At 41.3% G+C, this 27,190-nt stretch overlaps 1 protein-coding gene across 2 annotated transcripts in view; it reads right to left on the minus strand.

The window, feature by feature from the left end:
- ATG5 (autophagy related 5) overlaps positions 1 to 27,190 on the minus strand; it is a 146,145-nt gene that overhangs the window by 66,332 nt on the left and 52,623 nt on the right. For both annotated transcript variants that reach the window (XM_006260358.4, XM_059732529.1), the window contains one exon: positions 5,026 to 5,120. In XM_006260358.4, the coding sequence (XP_006260420.1) occupies positions 5,026 to 5,120 (95 nt within the window). The remainder of the gene's footprint in view (positions 1 to 5,025; positions 5,121 to 27,190) is intronic.

The following is a 27,190-nucleotide window of genomic DNA, read 5'->3' on the forward strand; positions in this document are numbered from 1 at the left end:
AAAACATCTCGCCAATTGTTCCATATTGTTTAATCATTTGTTTTATACAAAGGCTCTTTTTCTTCCCACAAATTTTACAAATAACCAACTACAGTAAATCTGCTGTCAGCCACGTAGGACCAAGAAGATAGTTAAAGATTCAAGAATACAGCAGAGGTGGCCAACCTCTGGAGGGGGCAGGCAGCACAGTGACAGATTGGACAAGGAGCAGAAAGCAGAGCAGCAGATCAGGCATGGAATAAGAGTGCCACTCAGGGTGGCTGTGGGGCTTAATCTGTGGCACATCTTCCAAAAGGGTACCCTCCCACCCTCCAGATTGTTTGCCTTCATTTAACAGATACTGCACACCAAAAAAGTAATACTGCTAATAGAATCCAGATCTAGTATCGATCTGCTTTACTGCTCAGATTCTATCACACATTTATTTTATTCTCCATTTGCTGTGGTAGATAATAGCATTCTGTCCCAGTTAATATTTTTTAAAGAAAAGCTGCTGAACGAAAGCTTAAAATGATCTGTGGTTAGTTTAGTTCTGAGTTACCAAGTTTTAAGATTTTATTTTTGCTGTCCTGTCCCCACTCTACTCTCCACACACAGTTGAATTTGGGTAGCACACAAGGTATGATTCATATTATTCTTTAAATGTGTATTCAAGTGCTCATTGTAGATGAAACAGCTTTTAAATTTAGAAAGTAACAGTTCTTTACTGAAAAGCATATCCAAACATTTTATGTTTCTATAACAACGTTCCCCAACAGTACAGTGTTGAACATAGTTAAGACTGATTTGCATTTTAGTTGATGGACATCTGCTCTACTTTGGAATGATCTAGTTCGAGTGAAAACTCACATAGGCAAGCAGGTACCTATAAGGTTCCTTTTCTGGTTCCCTTCAGAAAAAGGCAAGAGTGGAAGGGATCAGAAAAGGAACTGGTTCACTGGCTCCTGAAGAGATGCCCCAGAGGCTACTCACATAGGGCCTGTGGCTCTGCCCCAAAACCTGCATTCCAATTTCAAAAGAACTAACAGGTCAGTGGCTAATGCAATACAGACTTGGGCTGTAATAACTCAAGGGGACATGCAAATATAGAGTAAGAATACAAAGGTCACTTATATTCAACTTACTTTACTTGGTCTAATAAAAGATATCAGATTTAACCAAAGAACTTTGTCTACCTCCGTCCTTAGACCAACACGGCTACAACCAACACCACTTCACCAACAACAGAGCTTAAATACATATAGATTTTTAAAATATGTTAATAATTTTGTATAATTAATTTAAGCATGTCAGTTCATTAAAAATATACAATGACCTAAAGTAAACATTTATAGCATGAGAACAATATGGGTACATATTACTTATAAGTGATAAAAATGTTACTGTTGGTAAATATTTCTAGAAATCTCTCTAGATAGTTTAATAGACTTGTATGATTTGTATAATAAATACCTCTTGAATATACATCTAAAACTAAAAAAGGAGCTGTACACATCTTTATGGGGGAGCAGAAATCTCAGAGAAAACATTTTTGAATTGTTAATGAAAATACTTTACTTCCTTCTTCAAAGCATTATCTCAGTCTCTTCACTCAACTGCTGCTTGGTCCACTATTCTTAATACAGCTACTTTCAGATAGCCTTAAAGGCCTTAAATAAATGGATACTAGAGTGAGTATTTCCCAAGCAAATCTAACAAAAGACAAATTTGTATTTATATAGGCCCCACTGTCATATGAACAGGTAGATAGTACTGAATTAATGAATCTTCATGCTCTTTGCTTCATTAGTATGCAAGCCTATGACAAAATGAACAAACTTAGGGAAACGCTGAAAAGTTTTGAAAGTGCTCACCTAACATTGCCTAGTTTACCCGGACCAATTACTACATACACTACCATCCACAATACGTGCTAAATGACAGATACCTAACAGGCAAAGCAGCATAATATAATATACAGTCTACTTCATTCTTCCCAGTAGAAACTTAGCCTGGCCAAACCAATAAGGCATTGAATGCATTAAGCTTCTGGGCACAGCCAGGACATAGTTTAACCTTGTACTAGATGTTTTAGGCAACAACATTTGTCATTCCACCTTTAATATATTTGCTTGCATCTTGAATATAAATTAAAACTATTTTGGCTGTCACTATGAGATTTAGCAACACTGATATCAAGTCAGACATTGATAGCAAGTCAGATGCTGGTATCAAGTCAGCCTACTTTGTTTGATCAGCATCATCTCCACTTAATCTGTCCATTTCTACTGTTTCAAAAGTGTTTCTTAGCACCCCACAGTAAACAAATTAGTCACTGACTAAAGAAAATGTTAGGAGAGAAGTGCATCTATATGTTCTGATGCAACTATAGGGAGCTTGCCATCTGGTAAAATTTCTGATCAACACTGTCAAAGTAACTGTGACTTCCGTTCTCAATCTTTAAGGTTTCACTTTGACAGTAAATTGGTCTTAATTCAACCTAGCATTAAAAATTATTCTAAAATTCCAAACCAGTTGCAAGCTTTTGCAGAAATACACATTCTGATAAGTCATTACGACTTGGCATAAAGTACCACATTTAGTCACATACCACATGCCCCAGGAATTTTGGGAAGGTAGAATGAAAGGGAGAGAAAAGATTTTTCCTTGACAATAGGTTGCTTAATATAGCAAGTTATAATATAAATAAAACCACTCTGTTCCACCCATGATCGCATGTGTTTGCATAGGTTACGAGACTGACTCAGCAAGTGTAGCGATATAGTGTGGGCACACGACTGGAAATAATGGTAGGCCTACATGAAGTAACGAAGTCATTCACTCATCAATACTTTTAACCAAACTGTTCAGTAATTAGTTTTCTTGTTTCGAACACACCCCCAATTTTCGACTGCTAATTTTCTGGGCAAAGGTACACATCATATATGAACAAAAACAGTAACGTTAAATATACAGTATTATAAAGCATAGAGAACTTTAAAGTTATCAGTATTTTGTGATGCACCTTAGGATTTGATTTGCAAAGACAAACAAACAGCATAGGAATACTGACTAACAAAGCAGGATCTTTTAAATTAATTTTGAATGAGTTTACCTTCAAATCAAGTTAACAACATAAAACTTGAAGGGCTACAGAGGAAAACAAAGAATTACAAAAAACCGGCTTTTCTCCAAAAGGAGAAGAAAATGAAAGGCACTGGACAAAAACAAAGATAGGTTGACTTATATACATTTTTAGTTATACATGCAGATTATAGGTTTGGATTTGGGAAATAGTAATATGAGGAATTAAGGATTCCTATTGGGAGCTTGAAAAAAGTATTTTTGATATTTTATTGCACTGTATTTTATTTATTTTATTTTACTTATTACAATAAACTTACAATTTAGCTGTCAAGTAAGCATGCACACATTAGTCCTGTGAACTGAAGTTGACTTGATTCTAAATGTCATGGGGAGAAAAGCTTTCACACATCCTTTGAGATGTTTATTCTATTAAGCAAGATGTCAATAATTGGTGGAAAATGCAAGCAGTACAATACTTCTGATGTTTGGTCTTGGGGTTTTGATTCTAATATGTGCCTGATTCTATAATATTAGATTCTAATAATAGACCAGACACTGAATCAAAAGTTAACAGCCGGGCTTTTCTTCTATATATCAGCTTCAAAAATTCTTTTGACCTGTTCAGTACCTAAGAGGGTAATTCCACAGGTCTGTACTAAGCTACAGGATATTTTAACGTTTTTAAGGTTTTTTACTTCCTCTTTTAAATTCAAACCTTTTTCCAACATAGCGTATAAAATACAAATATTAAGAGTTTGTTCCAAAACCTATTTAAGAAATATTTATTTTATTCCATTAAAATGTCTCTTTCTAAAATAAAGAATACTATTAGAATAGGGGTTTTCAACCTTTTTTAACAGGTATAACCCTGGTAGTCAGGAGGGAGGGAGGAGGGCGCGCGGCTGGACACGGAGCAGTGGCAGTGTGGGGTGGTAGGTTGTGGCCGCCACATATGAGCTCCCCACCTACTCCCTGCATATGGCTGGCTGGGTGGTGGCTGTATAGCCTGCAGAGGGGCACCACTGTCCTCGCCCCCCACCCCCGCCCTGCCCTGTTCCTGGGAGGTGGCTGCAGCACTGGTGGGTGGCAGCGCTCCATCCTCACCTGCCTGCCCGTGCGTACCCCCTGGGACCTTCCCAAGTACCCTGGGGGTTCGTGTACCCATGGTTGACAACCCCTGTATCAGAATAAAAGATAAGGGCAATAAGTCTAAAATGAAATTTGTAATAAAAGATAAGTTTTTCAGGGTTACTATCTCATCTGCTTTCTCCTGGACCCTATGATGGCAGAGAAAGATATGTAGTTATGCAGAAAGTGAGAAAATGTTCTTCCTATTTATATCTTCCTATTGCTCCTTCAATTGATGAGAAGTTGTGCCTACTCTTCATGTGCAGCAACTACAGTAAATTTTCTCTAAGAAAAGGTAAGTTCTTATTTGGCTGTTAATCATTTGGCATACTTTGGGATACACTATTCACCTACTTCTGGCACAATGAGGAGTAAATCACTTGTTGGGATCAACAGTTGAAACAATCATTTTTATGGCTTTACTTTTCTTTCCTGAATAGAAACAGAAAAGAACAGAAGGATGAACAGAATAGTTGGAGATGTTTCCCCCGGGATCTGTAAACTAGTAATGGTGGATGCCAAGGAAGCTACTTAATAGGGAACAGACCACTCTGGAGATATCTAGTCCAATGTTCACCCTCTATAGCATCCACTCCTGCCACTGTTTGAGACAGAATACTGGGCTAGACGGACCACTGGGCTGACCCAGTATGGCACTTCTTATGTTCCTCCATTAGCTTATCACAACTAAAACCCAGAAACTGTGACTATATAGCTCATCTACATTTTACCTTGCTGTTAGAGACATGGGAACAATAATTTTATACAGTTTTATATTCTGCAGTATGAAAATAGTTTTGTAAAATAAGTTCTTCTTGTATGATCTCCTACCTGATATATTCTGAATGGGATGTAACGGAATCCACTATCTTCTGGAATATATTCCATGAGTTTCCGATTTATGGCCCAAAATTGTTCAAATTTATCTGCAGAGATAAACAGTTATATTATTTTAGCACTAATGAAGTCTGTTTCTTTAAGGAAAGAATGTACAAAATATGACTGGTAAAAATATACAGGAACACTAGGCATCTATAATCCCTATCCCAGGAATTTTGCCTGTGTGTGAATATTTTCTTCTTCATTTTCTGCTCCCTACCCAAGCTTTAATTGGATGAACTGTTTTCCCAGTTTGCAGAAATAAACACAGGGCAAGAAATTGACATTGTACCACTACAATCAAGATGTGATGACCTGTCAGATAATAAAGGGAAATAGACTGAATTTCATTGTATTTATTTCATTCAAAGAAGTACTGCATAATACTAGTGACAATGGAAAACAGTTATTGCCACTGATCTCCACTCCCCACTTCATGTCCAATGACTGTTCTTATCCAGAGATGGAGAAACAGGTACAACATATAGGGGAACTATAGCAGAGAGCATAAGCAGCAATTTGAAAACTAATTTTTTAAATTTTTGTATTGACACTCAATTTTAGAGAAGAGTCTTTATGACATGCATTTCAAACTTATCTGGCCTCATGGACTGGATAAGCAACGCCAGGCCGGTCCACAGACTTTATCAGGCCAATGGACTTGATCAGGCCACCCCCTCCCCACACCACGCACCAGATCCAGCACACACAGCATACCCAGCCCCACCCAGAAAACATTTGTATCATTTTGATGGAGCACTCTGAAAACAACAGTAAACGTTTTCCATGTTTCATAAGCAAGCTGATTTTTGTATACTGCCTACCAATTCAAATAAAAAAAAAAACTTACTGATCTTATTTCTGGCAGGATCAGAAACAGTGAAATAGTTTAAAGACAGCACACAATTCCTTCTCCCCCCCCCCATTCAAGTACTCACAAGATAAAAATACATAAAACACCATGATTTAAATAGAAAATTAGGTATTACAGTGGCAAATGATTTATAAAAAAATAAACTCAAGTCCTAAATCTATTTTAAAAAAACAGCATGTTACAAATAAACCCTGTAAATTATTAGGGAAAGACATAATATAACCATCGTGGTTCAATCCATCATATAAAGGTGTTTATTTATTCTAAAAGCTCTACTAATGATTGAGATGATTGCTGAAAACTCAAAGAGGAATTAATTATCCAGATCTGTGGTTACTGGAGTATGTGCTACTGCTGCAGGTCAGTGACTGAAGGAAGAGGCAATGCAGATTGCACATATTCAAATACATGGGTTTCTGTAGAAAGGCAATGGCCTAAACTAGGGGTCAGCAATCCCCAGCACATATGACAGAGCATGCCACGTGAAGCCGTTTTGCTCAGCACACCACAACTGACCCTGGCTCGGGGCAGCTCCTTGCCACAGAGCCTAGGCTGCTTGCAGCAGGTGGCAGGGAGGCTGCAAGCAGGCCAAGCTCCATGGCAGGCAGCAGGAGACTGCCCAGAGACCGGGCTGCTTGTAGCAGGTAGCCACAAGGCTGCAAGCAGCTGCACTGGGTCTGGAGCTATGATCTGATTTGTTGCCACCAGCCATTGCACACACACCTCGGGGCAGAAAGTGGGGAAGAAGCTGGGGGTAGGACAGCCCCTGGCCTCTTCCCTGCTGTGCACGCTGAGGTGAGCCTGAAGCCATCACCAGGAAACAGCCAGGCCAGAGCTCTGGGCCCAGGTGCAGTTGCTTCGTGGCTACCTGCTGCAAGCAGCCCAAGTTCTGTAGCAGGCAGCACAGGCCTATCCAGAACCTGGCGTGCTTGCAGCAGACAGCCACGAGGCTGCAAGCAACTGCACTAGGGTCTGGAACCCCAGCCCAAGTCCTTGCCAGCAGCAGCTGCATGCATGCCTCGGGGAGCACAGAGAGGAAGGGGCCAGGGCTTAATTGCCACAACAAGGATTGGGCCCCTCGTAGCTCTCCTGCCATAGATTCATAGATGTTAGGGTCGGAAGGGACCTCAATAGATCATCGAGTCCGACCCCCTGCATAGGCAGGAAAGAGTGCTGGGTTTAGATGACCCCAGCTAGATGCCTATCTAACCTTCTCTTGAAGACCCCCAGGGTAGGGGAGAGCACCACCTCCCTTGGGAGCCCATTCCAGACTTTGGCCACTAACTGTGAAGAAGTTCTTCCTAATGTCTAGTCTAAATCTGCTCTCTGCTAGCTTATGGCCATTATTTCTTGTAAACCCCAGGGGCGCCTTGGTGAGTAAAGCCTCACCAATTCCCTTCTGTGCCCCCATGATGAACTTATAGGCAACCACAAGGTCGCCTCTCAACCTTCTCCTCTCAACCACCTCTCAACCTCAGCCATCTGCCCCTGGCATGCCAACATCTTCCAAGTTGAGGTTGCAGGGGTTTTTTGGTGCTCGGCCCAAAAATGCTGCTGACCCCTGGCCTAAAGAAATATTACAGGTGTATTCTTCAGCTTAATGAACATGTTACTAGAAATAAGTAAGAATACGAAGAAAGAATATCCTCCCTAACTCTATGCACCAAAGATTCTTAATTAGAAACTGGTTGAGTCTGTCCTAGTACCTCAGCATTACAACATCTTCTTGAGGACAGCTGGCTCTTTCCCTTAAGTAAAAATATCAGGAGCACAGATAATAGCAGCAAGTATGCAATGATATACTTCTAGTACCCTGTAGGTTTGTGTAGCACACTGAAGTCTGTGCCACTGTGGCTTCATTGGTATTCTTACCTGAACTAGTTAAACTAAAGCTAGGTTATGATAAACCTAGCCAGAGCTGCTGAGTACATGGGTGCCCAAGGGCCCTGCCCCTCCTTGGGAAGAGGGCTGTCACTTGAAATGCGTAAAACTTTCCACGTACATCATTGTAGCCGCCCTCCGCCCCCCCCCCGCCCCCAACCTTCCCAGTGAGGGACAAAAATAAAAGTCAGTGCCAATGGGCCTACCTGTGCTGCAATCACACCTCCTGACTAGCCAACAAACATGCCTTTTCATTGATAATATCTGTCCATTACAGTGACATACTACATGAAGCAATAAAGTTACAGAGCTAAATTACCGATGGACATATAACCCCTCTAGTGTTACAAAGGACACCCTAACAGACAGAATAAAATTAAACATCAACACCTAGACCTACTTTACGTGTTCAAAATTCAGAAAAATGACAGGTTTCAATACTGCAGTGGTCCCCAAACTAGGAGTTCCAACCCCAAATGGGATCACAAAAACTATAAGTGAGCTTGTAAACCCACAGGGGCCCTCAGTTCCCTGATTCTGCAATTCCCCTGCAATCAAACTGGGGCAGGGACTTATGCCCCCCCCATTATTTTCACAACTGATGTCTGCATTTATCCCATGGCAAGCAAAATATCCCGTGGCAAGCAAAAATTAAGCCAAAGCAATTCAGTCACCAATGAAGCAAGCCCAAGTTGTCCTGATTTAATTTTCACTTACAGCAGAATACCTGGGGTAGTCAAATCCCTCGTCTATTAACATGGACAAGGAAAAGCTACTACAGTGTGATAAGCAAGCAAAATTATAGGTCCGTAAGTGGGATCATAGTCAGAAAAGGCTTGGAATTACAGTATCTAAGAAAATGGGTATGGCCATATGTATTTTTGGAGTTGTTTCAAAAGGGAACGAAGCAGTTTTAAAGTTGATTAGAATGGCTTTGCTCATTTGTATTGTTACTATGATAAGCCAAGAACAATCAAATCATTACCAGCTGCTGCCCTTTTGAAAGCAGTCCAAATGTATGCATGTCTACACCCAAAAGTACAGAGCTCGGAGTTCTCACAGACAAAAGGCCAGAGATACTGGGGAGTCTATTTTTGCCAAAATAAATTAATCTCTGCACTCAAAGTAACTCCTAGTAAAATGAGAAAGTCCAGATTAAATCAGACTGTGTTATAAGACTTGAGCTACGTGTTTCTTTTTAGTGTCCTGTATACTGCCTATATAATAAAATCCTTGCATAAAAGACAATTACATGCCAGACAATCAATAACCATTTTTCCAATCTTCACTCTAGCTTTCAACTCCCAGAGATGGAAGAAAATAAAATGTGTAGGCACAACACACACCCATAAGAATACCCACAAGAACCTGGGAGACTAAAAAGGCCCTAAGAGCTGTTATCAGCAGAGTTCAAGAGCTAATTAACCAGGTAATATATCAATTTTCATAGCCAACTTGACAATTTCTCGAGTTATTTTGAATAAAGCTACATTTTAACCATTGTAACTATAAAGTTAATCACTAATAACTTTAATGAAGGAAAATTATTCTAATGGAGCTTTCTGCCTTCTTTCTTCTATTAATTTATTAAGTGCTTTTCCTACATAATAATATTTGTGCTTCAATATTTCCTCTTCTGCCTATTCTGTCCTTTTTCTTTTCTACACCTAATTTTGAACATAATGCAACATTGAAATATCTATATACAATTCTCTCACAATACTAACTTACAATATTTGTTTCACATTTACCCATTATTGGTCACTTTCTTCAACGTTACTAAATTATTGAAACAATCCAAGCCTCGCTGATAACTTGGAGAGGGTGGCTGGGGGGGGGGGGGGTGATAGTCTAAAACTTTGTATTACTTAAGGTAAAATTGCAATAGCAATTTTAAAAAAGAGATTTTTTTTTTCCAGATGTCCTGCTTTGTCATAAGACAAAGACCCAGTTCCAGAAAAGCTGGCCCGACTTTAATGGAATCAGACATCTAGCCACCCTTTTGTCCTGACACAGACTTCCTATGCATCTACACAGCTCGTAGCACCTTCCTACTCTATCTGAAGCAACAGACAAGGTAACCTTTAGACACTTATAAAGCATGGGGAAGTTGTTGCTCCACAGTGTGCATCTGCTGTTACAGTAAAATTGGTACACCTATATTTTCTATAGTAAAGTAAGTGATCTACATTACAGTAACTTTAACCTGAGTGAAACAGAGATGAAGTTGCAGTGCTTTTGCCACACTTCTACCATTACAGGGGCATGCAGATACAAGACTTAGAGTAATAGCCTGTATTATTTGGGAAGCAAGTTTTTCCAGTGATATCTTTTCGGAGAGATGTTAAACAAGCTTTCAGGCACAAAAGCCCTTCTTCAGTTTATAATACTGACATCATGGTATAGCCTGAGTATTTAAGTGGCATGCTACCTGCTTAACTGCCAAGAGGTAAACAGTGGGATGGAAGTACTTCCTCCTTTAAGAGGTAAATAGGTCATGCAAGAGACTATTTGGAGGAGAAGAGAGAAGGAAGAGGAAACTGGCTAAAAACAAGGAGAAAAAACTAAATGCACAAATATATTCAAGGAGAACACACAAACTGAAAAGAAAAGAAAGAACACAAAAGAAATTACTAGAACGTGGGAGGTCAGAGTGCAAGTAAAGGACAACACAAACAAGACAGATGAAGCACCTGAGAAAATACACCTTACTAAAAATGGTGACCATTTCTATGTGGTAAACTTACCATACATACATGCTGCAATTTGCCACAATCCATAGTTCAGGACAAGCTCTTAAACATGAAGCAGCATAGTCATATTTTTGCAATGGGGACCAACCTTCTGGGCAGATGCGCCACAAATTAGCTCAGCAACCTCCAAGTACCAATCCAATCCGTCTCTTTTACCTAATCTGTTACTCAGCTCCCTGCTCCGGGCTTCCTAACCAAGCTGATGCTCTGCATTCTCCATCTGTCACTGTGCTCCCAGCCTGGTCTGATGCTCTGCTTTCTGCTCCCTGCCTATCTGCCACATGTCACATACAGGCTGCTCATACAGGCTACTTATCACACCCAGACGACACGTTGCTCACCCCTGGGCTAATTAACACAGCTGAGTGACAGGTGAGTGACAAACCACCTGTGCTGCCATACTCATGCAACTATGTTATCTCCAGTTTAGAAAGCAGCCTGTTGCCAGCAATATGACATGCTTTCAGGAGTCACCGCTGGTCAGGGTCAGTTTAGATAGTCAGTGAATATGAAGGGGTACATTATTCTCATGCCGTACTGTTCTCATGCCAGCATGGGTACTCTTTCTACAGCTGTAAACATACCATGATGCTTCTTCCTTTGTAGAAATAACCTATAATAGTGATGGTTAAATATTCTGTCAAAACGTTTTTTTCAGTGGAAACTGGGTGTTAGACTAAAAAGTTTCTGCAAGGTGCCTGCTTTCCTCAAAAGTTTCCACTTTTCACAGGGAAAAAATTAGCATCCGTAAACCAGAAATTCTGTTTTGGAAATACTGCTATAATGCCTCATGGAAGCAGTAGTTCAGGTATCTCACACCCACATTCTCCATTACATGCTGCAATCTCCAGCCAGAATACATCTATCATGAGCTCAACAAGCAGGGGGACCATATTGTATCATTCAAGATACAAGTGTTAATAATTAATTGAATTTCTTGAATTAAAGTTAATGTTTGACTACAAATTAGGTGTTATAAAACAGTGCACATACATTAAGGCCACTTTCGTGGATACTCAGAGAAGAAGATTTAATTGCAACACTTAGCATTAAACAATACTTCATGCCTCTTGCACAATATTTCTTGATTTGGTCTATGAAAAGGTATTTTACTTCAATGCTGTTTTTATGTCCTTATGTCATGATCTTACACTGCTGAACTGCAAACAATTTCAGTAGTTTTACTATAGGAACTTGTGTTAGAAGTAATTAGATGAAGTGACATCTAAAGTTACCTAAATTAGATATTTTGGACAGACCAAAATTGGTCTGTCCAAAATATCTAATTTAGGTTGCCAGCTATACAACCTATATTAGCATCTAAACAGACATTTAAAGCATAGAATCCAAAGAAGATTATTAAAGGAATTCTTCTGGCCGATGTAAGTGTTTAACTTGACTTCTGAAACTCAAAGACACTTACAGATTTGGAAAAACAAGTATAAAAATCTCCAATTCTGAGCAAAGCAGTGTTTTCTATTTCTAGAGAAAAGGTTTAAGAAAGTTATACTGTACATAATATTACCAATCAATAGTCCTGAATTATATACCTCTGGCAAACAGGGACGGTACATAATGTTCAAAACACCAGCAATAAACAATTTCATTAGTCTCAACTAGAAAATACTTTAATATGGCCCTTCTCTTTTCTCAAGTCAACTGTTTTTAACTGTTTAGAAATTAAAACCTAAATGAACTTTCGACAAGAGCGTAAAACAGAAAAAATATTTTCCCATGAAAAGAATCAGCAAAAAGGCCACTCATCTCCCACCCTCAAGTAATTACGTAGACTACATTATAACTAAACTCTCATTCAAGTCAAATCTGATTACTCTCGTTTTCCATGCTCCTATCATGTTTTTAATGAAAGTGCTCGAGCAGTATGTTGAAATGAGTTTCTGTATTAGTAAAAAATATTACTTGTGAATGCAGAACATCTGTGTCATGCCTTAAATTAATGATAACAAGGTTTTGAATGAAAACAGCAATGGTGAAGAATTCAAGTGAGCCTAAGAGTCAGGTATATTAGGTAAATAATAGGAAAATTGGCATCTACATTTGCAAAAAGTTAAATGTATTTTTTTTTGCAAATTAAGATGTAAAGGAAGAGTGAAAAAGGTAACAGTACAAAAATCAATAAGAGAGTTACCAACTAAATCTGTAATGAAGTCATAGAATCATAGAAGATTAGGGTTGGAAGGGACCTCAGGAGGTCACCCAGTCCTACCTCCTGCACAAAAGCAGGACTATCCCCAACTATATCATCCCAGCCAAGACTGTCTAGCCGGGTCTTAAAAACCTCAACAACAACAAAAAACCCCCTAAAAATATTCCAAGGATGGAAACCTCCATGTATAGTCACTGTTTTACTATCCTAATTTTTAGGAAAGTATTTAGGGTGAACATAAAGCAGCACAGAATCTAAACAAAAAAGGCAACAATTCTCCTGTGTAAATGGTAGATCCAACTACAGTTCTGAAAATCATCTACAGCAACAATTACCTTAAGATAGTTTTTAAAAATCAACAAACAGTAGATTTGTCTGATGGAGTCCTTCTTGCTAAGGTAGAGTTCAGGATGACCAGGTTCATTCTACCATGAAAAGCATGTAACATCTAAAGTGAGAAATGCCCTACAAAGGAAGAGCAAGAATAATGGGAAAGTCCTGAGGCCCTCAATACCATGCAAATCATAGAATCGTAGAAAATTAGGGTTGAAAGGGACCTCAGAAAGTCATCTAGTCCAACACCCTGCTCAAAGCAGAGCCATCCCCAACTAGATCATCCCAGCCAAGGTTCTGTCTAGTCAGGTCTTAAAAACCTCCAAGGATGGAGATTCCACCACCTCTCTGGGTAACCTGTTCCAATGCTTTACTATCCTCCTATTGAGAAAGTTTTTACTAATATCTAACTTAAACTTCCCTTGCTGCAACTTGAGACCTCCTTGTTCTGTCATCTGCCATCACTGAAAACACTAGCTCCATCCTCTTTGCAAACCTTCAGGTAGTTGAAGGCTGCTATTAAATCCCCCCCGTCTCCTCTTCTCCAGACTAAATAAACCCAGTTCCCTCAACCTCTCCTCATAAGCCACGTGCCCCAGCCCCCTCACCATTTTCATTGCCCTCCATCGGACAACCTCCAATTTGTTCACATCTTTTCCGTAGTGGGGAGCCCAAAACTGGACACAGTACTCCAGACATGGCCTCATCAGTACCGAATAGAGGGGAATAATCACTTCCCTCAATCTCCTGGCAATGCTCCTCCTGATGCAGCCCAGTATGCTGTTAGCTTTCTTTGCAATAGGGCCCACTATTGACTCATATTCAACTTATTGTCCACTGTAACCCACAGGTCCTTTTCTGCAGAGCTGCTGCTTAACCTATTGATCTCCAGCCTGTACTGGTGAGTGGAATTGTTCCATCCTAAGTGCAGGACTTTGCACTTCTCTTTTCTGAACATCATGACATTTCTTTTGGTCCAAAATAAGTTTTGGGACTCAAAACTACTTCAGCTATGCTGGAGCCAGCCAAATCAAAGACCTATGTGACTTTGCACAGTGCTCACAGAATAAGAGGTGTAGGTTGGAAGGCTCCCTAGGCATAGCATGAGGAAGTTGCCAGATGACACAATCAAGGGCAAAAACTAGAGATTTTTTTCTGATGGAAGAAATAAACAAGTTGATCTTTGGACGGCCTCACTCCAAGGAAGTGTCCTGCAGGACAGCCCTTTATCCCACAGTTCTGGTTCAGGGAAATGTGCATACTGAGATTGCTCAGGCATTCTGAAGGCTTTCAAATAAAGCATTGTCAACACCTTTAACTTTGAACAAGGGGAAGATCTTGCATTTCCTTTTCTGCTGACATAAAATACTGCAGTAGGATTGCTCATCATATCTGGATGTAGCGTCCTGAGATGCAATGTAGGAATACCACATCCTAGTGATAACCAAGATAATGATATGCAACCTCACTACTTAGAGACTAAAGACCTGTATCTGAAGGTCATTCACATCTTCTCCTTACCTTCCTAAAGAAGAAACGATAGTGACCTCAAATGTTAAGTAGGAGGGGAAGGAGTGGGATGCCCTTTGCAAGCAATTCTTGGGTCTTTTTAATGTGCAAGTGAGGACCAAGCTGGCAGCAGATTGGCTACCCCCGTGCCTGGTGAAGAAAAGAGCCCTCAAGCAAGCCTGAGGCATCACATCCGTACAAGCAGCCATATGACCAAGGATAGACAAAAAAAAAAATCACTGTTAGCAGGTTGATTTTCATCTGCGTGATAAGGTCTGGCAGAGTATAGAAACTATTCAGAGTACAATAAACCCTTATAAAACATACTAGGACCAGGTAGGGCCAAAAGATGTGGAAATTGGATGAGGCAAAGGTTCTCCATTACTGGATGGAAAAAAAACTGCCCTTCCTACACCTTACACACAGCCAGTTCTGTAGGTAAGAGTAAACTGCAACAATGTTTCTCCTCCAGTAGGCTGCTAACACCACAGTGACCTTGGCATGACTTTGAGGCAATCAAGAGACCAAATAATAAGACCCTGAACTGGTAATAGTCCCAGATTACCACAAGCCACAGGCGTTTTCTTAGTGAGAGAGTGATAGCAATGTGAAAGTGTGCATGCTGAAGGCAAAGAGAAGCAAACCAATTTCATGCATTATTTCAGATTATTTCAGTAATGTAACCATCTTGAACTAATGACAGATGACATGGAACTTCATTAAGGTCTTTTTGCAACCAGGAATTAACTGCTATAGATATCACTTTCTAGATACAAAAGAGGTTCCTCTGCCATAGTCCTCAAAGCAAAAAAAGCAGCCCTCTCCAGTCAAAACAAAATATTATTGGAAAGGTCCCTAAAAAGCGAGAGGGAAGAATGACTGGGTCACTCCCTGTGCTGAACTGGATGGTATACCTGTAATGGTATTTAAGACTCACGGGTCCATGATGATAAAGATTCACACTTGCCTAAAGCAGGCCAGTCTTCAAAGGGTAAGGGAGGGGAGCTGTTTATAATCAAATGGCATGTTTCAACCATCCCAAAGGTTCTATTTCCCAAGGAGTGGTGAGATGAGGTGGTGCTTGCCAAGGATGCCTCATGCTGCAGAAACAGTGGCACTTCCTTGCAGCATTTTGAAAGAATAGACTTTTTCAGCTCCAAAACACATGAAGAGCTGCATACCCTGAAAGGTTCTTGGGTAATGTTGTGTGCTCTTGGGTTTCATATGTACATCCTGAAGAAGAATCATAAAATCATAGAACATTACGGTTGGAAGGGACCTCATGAGAGAATCTAGTCCAACCTCCTGCTCAAAGCAGGACCCTCCCCAGGATGGAGATTCCACCATTACTCTGGGTAACCTGTTCCAATGCTTTACTACCCTTCTACTGAGAAAGTTTTTCCTAATATCTAACGTAAAAATCTTGAAGCTTGAACAAACATTTCTATCCTGCTTCATGACCGCTCTACCTCCCCTTCACATATAGTCTGCTTCGGCTCCACACTTTGCATGCTGACTTCTATCCAAAACCGGAAGCTAATAAAGAATATGATGTTGTTCCCAGTAAGGCCAAGCTCTTGTGCTCTTTCTTATTCCTTTGTGGGGATCTGGAACTTCCTTCCTTTCTCACTGGTGGTTGATAATTCCTAAAGACAAATGTATAGGATGAAGACAGAAAAATTTTTCACTCTTTTAGGGTATCTGGTAGCATTTTTTTTATTATCCATGTGCTCAAGGGAAAGGCAACAGAACTGTGCCTTGAGGGAAGGCCAGGGGGTGGTCAATTGTGGAAAAGACTGAGAAATTATTCAAATACCTAAATTCTGCAACAAAGCCCCTCCCCTCCTTCCTTAACTACCTTTAAAGCATGTGCACAATGCTAATGGTAGGAACATTCCAGAGAAATGTTGTGATTGTATTAGGAACACCCCATACCAATTTTGTAAAGAAATTAAGCCACAACCCACATAAGGCTGCTTCAAAGACTTCTAGCTGAAGTAGATAAACTAAACAAAAGAGTATTAGATAAAAAAAGGTGGGAAACTGGATGTAAAAAGAATCCTTTAAAAATTAATGCAGTATTTACAGTAATAAATTAGATGACATCAGGTCTTTAAAAGAAGTTTTCAAAACACATTTGATTTTTTGGCAGAAAATGTAAGCCAATTAGAGCTTCTACCATACAACTGCATATATAATTTTCTATCGAACTTTTTATATTATGTTTTTGATTGGTAATCCTTAATTTTTATCAACTGTAATCTGAAGTACTGTATACATATTTAAGTATTTTTCTTTTATTGGTATATTTAATCATCATTCAGATCAGTTGTTAGAAGAAAAGATATTGCATGTTAATTATTAAAGCAATTACATTTTTAAATTGTCCTATCATACACTTTTTTCAACTAAGTTAATAAAATAATACATTTTTTCAAAGTTTTCATTTTCTTCTCACCGCCTCGTCCTTTTCCCCTTTTACAATATGGGTAAGTACAGACAGTCAAAAGTCCTGAGGCTGAATTAATTCAATCTTCACATGTTAGTCTAAGCTGTACAGAATGAACTGATAAGCAAGTGAACAGACATTCACTTCTGATTCTAGAAATGCAGCCACATGCCTGCAGTGGCTCAGGCCACAAGCTGGGGGATGCTCAACTCAGTTGGAGCAGACAGCTTGGGCCAGGGCTAGTCTGCCCATCCTGCAACAGGGGGGTTGGGTCGTCTATGGGGGAAGTGCAAATCATCCTGGGCTGCCGGAGGACTGTGAGTTAACTTGAATCTGGATGGAATTTGGGACAGAAGTTCAATAAACTGATTTAACCTAAATCAGTTAAGTCTGATACTACATCCATGATGGCTTATCTTAAACCAGTTTTGGTCATTTTGAAAGTAGTTTGTGCGCACTTGAAAGTTCATGTGAACTGCTGTTGTGTTACAGATTTGAACCTGTTTTTGATCTCGTATACTGGTTTGTGTGTAAATACAGTAGTTGTGTTTCCAGTTTGAAAACACAGATAACTTTAAACTTTACTGAAGTTAGCATTTTGTGATTTTATAATTTGCATAAAGTATTTTTTAATATAGGAGTTTTTAAAGCTATAATAATGTTGTAATAGGAAAAAGCAAACTACAAAAAGCCAAAGCTGTATTCTGGGTTTCTTGGTATTCCGGAACACAAACAGTACAAATATATTTTAGAATTGATTAAATTAAAATGCACACTTCTTTATGACTGTTTTCTACCTTGCTCAGCCCACCTGCCTTGAAGTTCAAAAGCTAGGCAGCACTTGCTAGAAACATCAATGAAGGGAAGTGGTAAAAGGATGCAAAGATTTCCATCTTTTATAAATAGATCACCAGTTTGCCTCCTGTGTAGCTATCATGACCCAACTTACAACCTGCTGGACATATACTGGCGTGGTGATCTTCCCTCCCCACACAACCAGTTTTAGCCCCTTAAATAAACACCACCACTCCTTCATTTAGGTTCAAAGACAAATACTTTATTTTGTTCAGCCTCGTAAATAGTTCATTCTAATATAAAGTCTCTAGGGTACATTAAGGTTTCTAATGAAGGATGTTGCATTCTTTGTAAGAAAAAAAAAAAATGCATTTTCCAACCACCGGTAGTGAAAAAATAATAATAAAAGTAATCTGCAGATGCATCTTTCTTCTGGCCCAGTCACTTGCAGAATCATTTGGTTTGCATGTATTTGATTCTTTTCACGTGGTACTGAGAGAACACTTCTTTTTCTCCATCCAGCCTCTTGTATTCTTCAAGCAAAGCCTACTAACAAAGGAACTTTGAGATCCTTGCTCTCCGAAACATGCTGAACTCCTATTCAACCCATCACAGCTGCAACCTGAAATCATCTGGTGGTCTAAACAAGAGCACAATTCTTCCACAGCATAGTTAACATTTAACTGCCTTTTGACATGCTTAGAAAAGGGTCCTTGGATCCAATGTGCATAAAAAACAGAACCACAAGGATCAAAATCATTTTCTTGCAATCCCAACTGTCAAATATATCATTCTATATATTAAAACAAGTTATTTTTTTTCCAAGTTGTACCAGAAGGTTGTTCCAAAACCTCTGTTAGAAATAAACTTCAATTTTTCAGCCAGAATTTATTCATGGCCTTCACAACTAGTTCATAGCTAGTTATGGAATGTGGAAGGCAATCTAGTTACGGATAATGCAGAGAACACTGAAGTATTTAATGCCTTTTTTTTTTTTTTTTTTTTTTACTTCAGTCTTCACAAACAGGGGCAGCAGCTCTCAAATAACTAATGAAGTTGGCAGCAAAGTTAGGGAAGGATACAAACAACCTAGAGTAGTAGAAGAAAAGTTTAGGGATTATTTAGAGAAACTAAAAGCATCCACATCAGCAAGGCCAGATAGGATGCAGTGAAGGATACTGAAGGAATTGGCTGATGTAATTTTGGACCCACTGACTATCCTCTTTGAGATTTCATGGAAATTTGGGGAGGTCCCAGATAATGAGGAAAGGACAAATACAGTGCACATCTTTAAGAATGGGAAGCAGAAGGATCTGAGGAATTGCAGACCAGTCAGCCTGACCTCGACACCTAGAAAGATGTTGGAGCAGGTCCTCAAGGAATCTCTTGTGAAGCACCTAGAGGACAACATGGTGATCAGGAATAGCCAGCATGGATTCACCAGGAACAAGCCTGCCTGACCAATCTAATTTCCTTCTATGATGAAATGACAGGCTCTGCGTGGGGGGAAAAGCAGATTATGCAATATAGCTTGACTTTAGCAAGGCTTTTGACATCGTCTCCAACAACATTTGGTAAACTCAGGAGTCTAGTTGGAAAGGCCCTTTGCAACCAGCGTCTGGACAACTTGGGAGCTCAAGAAGGATGGCACTTCCCCAAGGAGACTATTCTTATCACTTAAAAAGTGACCATTCCCCATGCAATCAAAAAGAGGGAGAGAAGCCAAGAGACCCGCCTGGCCCAACGGAGACATTAAACAACTTCTCAAAAAGAAAAAAGAAGCGTCCACCCAATGGAACAATGATTCGGGATCCAGAGAAGAGTACACTCATGCAGCCAGGATCTGCAGACAAGAGACAAGGAAAGCCAAAGCATCCATGGAAGTGAAGCTGGCGACCAAAATTAAAGACAACAAAAAAAAATCCTTCTATAAATGCATATGGAGCAAGAAAAAAAGATCTAGCTCAACTGTGGCACCCTTACAGAACATGGAGAGAAAACCCACAGCTGACCCCCATCAAAAGGCAGAGCTACTCAACAATTACTTTGCATCAGTATATGGCAATGACAGCTGTCCTCATAAAATCAGTCCAGAACAGGTGAAGAGTGCCGAAAGAGTGCTGAAAGAGCTGACCGAGCTCTGGCGAGGCTGTTTGAGGAATCGTGGAACTCAGATGTTGTCCCTAACAATGGGAAGAAGGCAAAAGTGGCAGCCTTCTTTAAGAAGGGAAAGAGGGATGACCCTGCCAACTATAGACTGGTCAGTCTGACTTCAGTTCTGGGAAAGATCTTTGAAAAAATTGGGAGGACATCACTCACAAGCTCCCATCTGATGGGGTACTGAGAAGCACCCAGCATGACTTTGTAGAGGGGAGGTCATACCTAACAAACCTGGTGCCCTTTTATGACCAGATAACTAACCACCTGGACATGGGACAGGAGGTGGATGTCATCTACCTAGATTTCAGCAAGGCCTTTGATACTGTTTCCCATGAAATCCTCTCAGTTAAGTTGGAAAGTTCTGGCTTAGAACAGGCTATGGGTTGGGAACAGGCTCAAGGGCTGATCTCAACAAGTCTTGATTGATGGGGTGGCCTCACCCTGGAAAGCCATCTCCAGTAGTGTACCCCAGGAATCAGTGCTTGGGCCCATGCTTTTTAATATCTTTATTAATAACTTGGACAAGGGTTTGAAAAGTGCAATGATTAAGTCTGTGGTTGATACCAAACTGTGGAGACAAGTAGGCATACCCAAGGACAGGTCAAGGATTCAGGGCAACCTTGACAGGCTGGTCCTATAGGCTGAACAAAACCAGATGAAGTTCAACAGGGACAAATGATGGGTCCTTCATCTGTGAAGGAAGAACCCTCACCATATCTACGCAATGGGTGGTGGTTCACTGGGTGGCACTGCATCCGAAAGGGACTTAGAGTTGACAATTGACCAGAAGATGATTATGAGCCATGAGTGTGACGAAGTCATCAACAGAGCAAATAAAACTCTGGTGTGCATCAGCAGATGTGTCGCCAACAGATCCAGAGAGGTGCTCCTCCCCCTATTTGGCATTGGTGAGGCCACAGCTGGAGTAGTGTGTCCAGTTCTGGGCACCACACTTCAATAAGGATGTGGACAAGCTCAAAAGGGTGCAGAGAAGGACCACCTGCATGATCAAGGGCCTGGGGGACAGGCCCTATGAGGAGAGACTCTGGAATCTGGGACTGTTCAGTCTGAGCAAAAGAAGGCTGAGAGGTGACTTCCTAGCTGCCTACAAATGTGTCAAGGGAGAACACCAGGACCTAGGCAACTATTCAAAAAAAGACCCTCACCCCAGGAAGATACAGACCAATGGACACAAGCTAGTCAAGGAAAAATTTCGGACTTAAGGAAAAACTTATTTTCTGTACAAGTAACTAGAATCTGGAACACACTTCCAGCAGACGTGGTGCAGTTGCCATCTCTGGTGGTCTTTAACAGGAGGCTGGACAAATACCTCATTGAGCTCATTTGAGCCCAATTACCTCCCACAGCTCCAAGAGCTGTGCTAATTAAAGCACCCAGAGCATCACGTGTACTGAAAAATGGTGGCAAGGCACTTAGAGCTAAAGCTCATTGAACAAGCTCATTGAAAGTGCCTCGCCGACATTTTTCAGCATAGAGATGCTGATATACAAGACAGTAGAATCTGCTGGAGCACAGTAATTACCCTTCTCCAGCAGACTCGATTAACTGAGTATGCTCCAACATGGTGCAATTACAGCATGTTGAAGCAGCCTCCCTGCACGTATAGGAGCCCCATAATACCTATTATTTGTTCTTGTGCCCACGCTGGGTTTCAGTTTAAACAGCTTCCACCTGATATTTTATTCCCTTAGTGTACTTATGGAGATTAATAATGTCCCTTCTCTTTTTTGCTCTGCTAGGCTACACAAGTCTCTTCTCATAAAATAGGGTCTAATCTCCATCACTCTGCACCTTGCATTAGTCTTTCTTGAACTTGGGTGATCAAAGTATCACTACCCAAAATTCCAAATGCTAGAACGTTTTACTGTGGCATCAGTACTTTCCTATCTCACTTTAAATACCTACATTTGCCTTAACCACAATTTTCATAAAGCCATGGAAAAGTCATTGTATGAACAACTTCAGCACCCTAGCCTCTTCCCTCCTGTTATTTCCCATGCACGAGGCTGCAACTGATTTGAAGGGATTCCGTGGAAGAGAGGAATGGAATAGATGGAAGCTTGTGGGTTGGAAAGGAAGGAACCCCTGCATGTAATACGTTTCGCTGGCAGAAGCTATAAGATGTCAATTAGGCCTGTGCAAATAGGGAAGTATTAAATTAGGATTCAGCCGACTGGGCGCACAGTGATTCGATTTGGTGATTTGAACACTGTCCCCATTCGATTTGGCCGAATCAGAATTGGAGATTTGGCGCTGATTCTCCAAATCAGTTCATCTGGCTGTGCCTCCCTCTTGGCACGTAAAAAACCACAAAAGGAAAAAAGAGCCTGGCACTCACTGGCTCTGGTAGCAGGGTCTCTGAGGGCTCATGGAGAAGGACCCCCATGCAGCATAGGGTAGCGGGGATCACACCCCCACCCAGCACCAGCATGGCAGCTGCCCCAGGGCGCGGGTGCAGTGTGGCTCGGCAGGGCACCGTGTGCTGCCTGGGAGCTGGGGCTGAGCAGTTCTGCTGTCCCCCACTGCCCTGCGCTGTGCAGGGGGGCTCTGCCATGAGCCCACAGAGTCCCTGATATCCACTGCTGCAGCCAGCAACTGCAGCGCCTTTTTTTTTTTAATTGCAAGGAGGCTGGGGCCAGGCGGGGCAGCAGTCAGGGGCAGAGCTGGGGGCCATCAGGGAATGGGGGCTATGTGAGGGGGCTCTGCCAGGAGCCCCAGAGCCCCTGCTGCAGCCGGTGAGTATGGGGATTTATTTTTTAAAGTGCTGGGACTAGGCTGGTGCTGGGCAGGGGATGGGGCCAGGCAGGGCAGCCTCGTGGGCTTCACCCACAGCTCCCCCCACCAGGGCAAGGGCAGGCAAAGCCGGAGGAGCTTCAAGAGAATTGGCAGCCGCCCAGCTGTGCCTGCCTCTCCCTAGTCTATCCTATCTCCCTGAATCTTTTCCGAATCAATTCAGAGGCTTTGGATTTAATACAGACCTGGTCTCCTGATTCAATTTGGATTCAGAGAATCAGCCGCCAAAATGGGCCAAATCTCCTCCAAATTAAAATCGGCAACTCAAGCTTCGCACAGCCCTAATGTTTGATACTTTTGTAGTACCACTGTCACTGCTTTGATACTTCTAGAAATAAAGAATTTCAACTTTCAGGCTCATTCAGCAACTAAATGATGTTTACATTCCTTCTCCATGGAGGTCCACACTTGATCTGAGCCTTCAGTCATTCCACCAACACAAACAAAAGTATTTGATGGACTATTATGAATTAAATTGCACAAGACACTCCTACTGACATATTAGCTCTGAACCGACACTGCAATGCTAGCCTGGTGGAGTTACATGTGGAGGCCAGTATTTCCTATCAGAAAGCCTATCCCTTTTCCCCTCAGAACCTCTATCATACTGCATCCCATCTGAGAAGACAGACAATAGCCTTTTCTGAAGTCATCACACCAGTCCTACAGTTGCAGCTTTAAACTTGTTTTTAATTCTAATTTAATTTAAAATACTTTATACAGTCAATCTAACTGCTCAGCCAAATAACTGCATTTTCTAACTGCCTCAAGCACCAAACAATTTAAAAGTATCATATTTCAAAGTTATCCTTCAGTAACCATTTAATTCTATTATATTTTATAATACGTATAAGAACCATTTAAGTTGCAATTTTTACTTGCTCTTTCCTGTCTTGGCAATTTAATGGTTTCTCTTTACATGACTTTGGGTGGTTAATATTGCTCAATGTTCCTGTTCTTGCAGCACAAAATGAAGAAAGCCAAACAACTAGTTGTGAAGCCTAAGAAGAATGAAAGCAAAAAGTGGCCTCCTCATTTGTGATTACAGCTAGTCTTCTGAGACTGAAAACATACATTTGATATTCATGATGTATTCATTGCAGTACAACTTTTTTTATATACATTATACCTTTTGCCTTTACTTTTAGATTGTTTTAAAGCAGGGGTGGGCAAAATACAGCCCGCAGGCTGGATATGGCCCAACATGGGATTTTGTCTGGCCTGTGGCAGATCCGTTGGTCCCACCCAGCCCAAGCACAGGAGGCACCCAGGCCATGGCAGCCAGACTCCACTTCCCAGCAGTTCCAGTGGTGGCAGCTCCTTCCAGCTGCTACCGCTGCTGGACCCAGCCCCTCTACCCATGAACCCCAGCCCTTCCACCCCACACCCACAACCAGGGGCAGGACCCATGCAGGCAGGAGCATGGATGGGGTGGGGCTGCGAGTGGGTGGGAAGTGGTGTCCAAGAGCAGGATGGGTGGGCGATATCAGGATTGTGGGTGGTGACATGTTGCAGGGGTGGGGCCTGGAGCAGAGCTACAATCCACTGCCTGCTCATCCTTGCAACAGGTGCCAGTTCTGTGGGAAGGGGCATGCAGGGAGTGGATCACAGCTCTACCCCAAGCCTCAGCCCCGTGCTATCACCAGCCCAGGATCCTGGACCTGGACCTGGCCCCACCCACCCATCCCACTCCTGACACCACTCCTCACTGGCCTGAGGCCCCAACTCATCCACCTAGTCATGTGCCCTGCCTGAGCAGGTCCCGGCCGGCCTCCATGGAGACCCCAGGATCACAGGGCAGTGACAGTGTAGGGCTGGGCCCCATGGCAGAGCCACGATACACACACCCCACACACTCCTGCCCCAGAACCAGCACCTGTTGCAGGGGTCTGCAGGGAACAGATGGTAGATCTGCTCCAGGCCTGTCCCCACACTGTCTTTATCCCGTGATCCCCGACCTGGCCCCACACGCCCATCCCAATCCCAGATGCCACAGCAGACCTGCCCATGGCCCCACAGAGCGCAGAGCAGAGCCATTTAGGGAGTTCCAGTGAGCTGGGATTGTCAGGATAATCTCAGTGGGTAACAATTATCAGCTACAGAGAATTAAAAGATTAAATTGTCTAATGGTTAAAGGTTCATGCTAAAATAACTGCAAGGAAGTAAATTCAAACAGGGAGGTACATGAAGATGTTTCACACCCTGTGTTGTTGACTGACAGCATTCAACATGCATCCATAATATAAAAATCTACCATTGATTAAAAAAAGAAGCAATTATGTGACATTTATTATGTAAGGCATGACGTCTAAAATAAATGCCAAATAACTCCACATGACTTGATAGTAGCTGATTTTCTACAGGCATCATGGCAGAGATAGGTACCAAGAAAAAATTAGAATGCAGAGAGAGTAAAAGCTTAATAGGAAAAGTCCACACAAATCAGAAGATGTGATCACAGCATGGTGTACCCGAGGTAGTCTTAATTTGGCTAGCACAAATACAAATAGCTACAGCATGGATTCTACAAGCCTGCCTAGGCCTATGCAAGTACTTAGCTGGCATCTAGCCTGCACTACTGCATCTTCAATGATCTTTGTACCCAAGTTAGATTAAAGTTAAATAGGCTGCAGTCACATTTCCGACTCTATAAATATATCCACACACTTCCAGCGTGTGTAGTTATTCAGCTGTGAATACTGGTTTAAAATGCAAATGTACAAGCCACATTAAAATTAAGGCAGGGCTCAAATCAAATCCAGAAGTCATGGTTTACAAGCCAAAAGCCTTTAGATCAGTGGTTCTCAATTTTTTTAGACTCAAAGGCATACCTTATTAAACTCAGGCAATCACTCAGAAAATACCAGATTTTAGTTTTCACTCATTTTTTAACTATGGCAAAATAATAAGAAAAATTATTCTGCTGCAAAGAACTTAGACCAGAAAAGGGCAGGATGTTTCTAGCACTACAGATTCCTATTTGCAATCTCTGGGTTTGCCTTGTCAATCACATGCAGGCGTTTGTACACTTAACGGAGCTAATCTTGTATGGCATCCTGCATCATAGAAGGATCTCATGGCACCCTGGTTGAGACTCTAGATAACAAGACAGTCAGAAGATCACACCCTTATGATGCCTATATATTGGGCAATTACAGCTAACTAAAATGAATGGGGGATTATGGACTTCTTACACACTGCACAAGTGCCTTGAAAACTGGTTGGGTAATCAGGTTATAGAATTACAATACTCTATCCAAATTACAAACAAGGCAATCAGTATTAAAAAAGGAAGCACAAAGCCCTTGAGCAGTGGTTCTCAACCTTTTTTTAGACTCAAGATATCCCTTGGTAGATTCAATGTACCCCAGCCAGATCCAGCCCCCAGACGGACTGGGAACTGGCCATCTGCCCTGCTAGGGAAAAAGGTTGGGCACCTCTGAGTCTATAAAGGTACATATTTACCCTGTCTTCTGGCTGACTTCAGACTAACACAGCTACCCATCTATCTCATCTTAAAGATGCTTCCCAAACAGATGAAGATTTGAAGAGGCTGTTAAAAAGGACAAAAAAAAGTGTTGCTTTAATCCAGACAGGCTACATAGAATGGCCTCCACACTGGATTTGACACTTTACTGTCTACCCATGGCCTGCATCACAATGTCTGCAGCACGACAAAAGTCAGGTGAACAGCTGTCCATACTCCTGTAACATTAGACAAGCAGCAGAAATGCCACAAAAATGTTCCTGGATGAAACAGGAACTTCTCTAGAGCACTACATTGTGTATAATTACATACAAGGTCTACAAAGTATACCATAGCAATACACAGAGTTTCTCCATCCCCCAGCATCTCACAGTGCTCCACTCTCACCTCCCTCCCATCCTTTCCAACAAGGAAGTTTAGGGAACAGGGAATACAGAAGCATTTCATGGGGCACATGATACTTTTGGGAAAAACTAATCATAGGTTAGAGGAGTCACTTCAAAGCCCAACAAAACATAACAATGAAGCAAGTGGGAAAGAACACTAAGAACACAGGGGGGGAGGGGAGAAAGTGAAAGAAAAATAAAGAAACAGAGGAGAAAAGTAAAGGAAAAAAAGAAGAAGAAATTGAAATGAGCAAAGGAAATGTTAGTAATGTTACCTGAAAGGTGTAGAGGTTAGTGAACATCCATGTTTATTTTAATTTTCTAAATAAATATTCCACATTTTTAAGAGGAAGAGAGGTAAATCAGAAGTGATAGCACAGTTAGTGATAAGATTCAAATCACACTGCTACAGTTATGTAACTAGGTTAGCAGGACAGTTATTTTGAAAAATTATATGCAACTACAGCAGATCAAATTATTTAGATTGTTGAGCCGGAAAGCTATTTTTT

This window comes from Alligator mississippiensis, chromosome 1 (assembly GCF_030867095.1).
Source record: "Alligator mississippiensis isolate rAllMis1 chromosome 1, rAllMis1, whole genome shotgun sequence".
NCBI classification, from domain to species: Eukaryota; Metazoa; Chordata; order Crocodylia; family Alligatoridae; genus Alligator; species Alligator mississippiensis.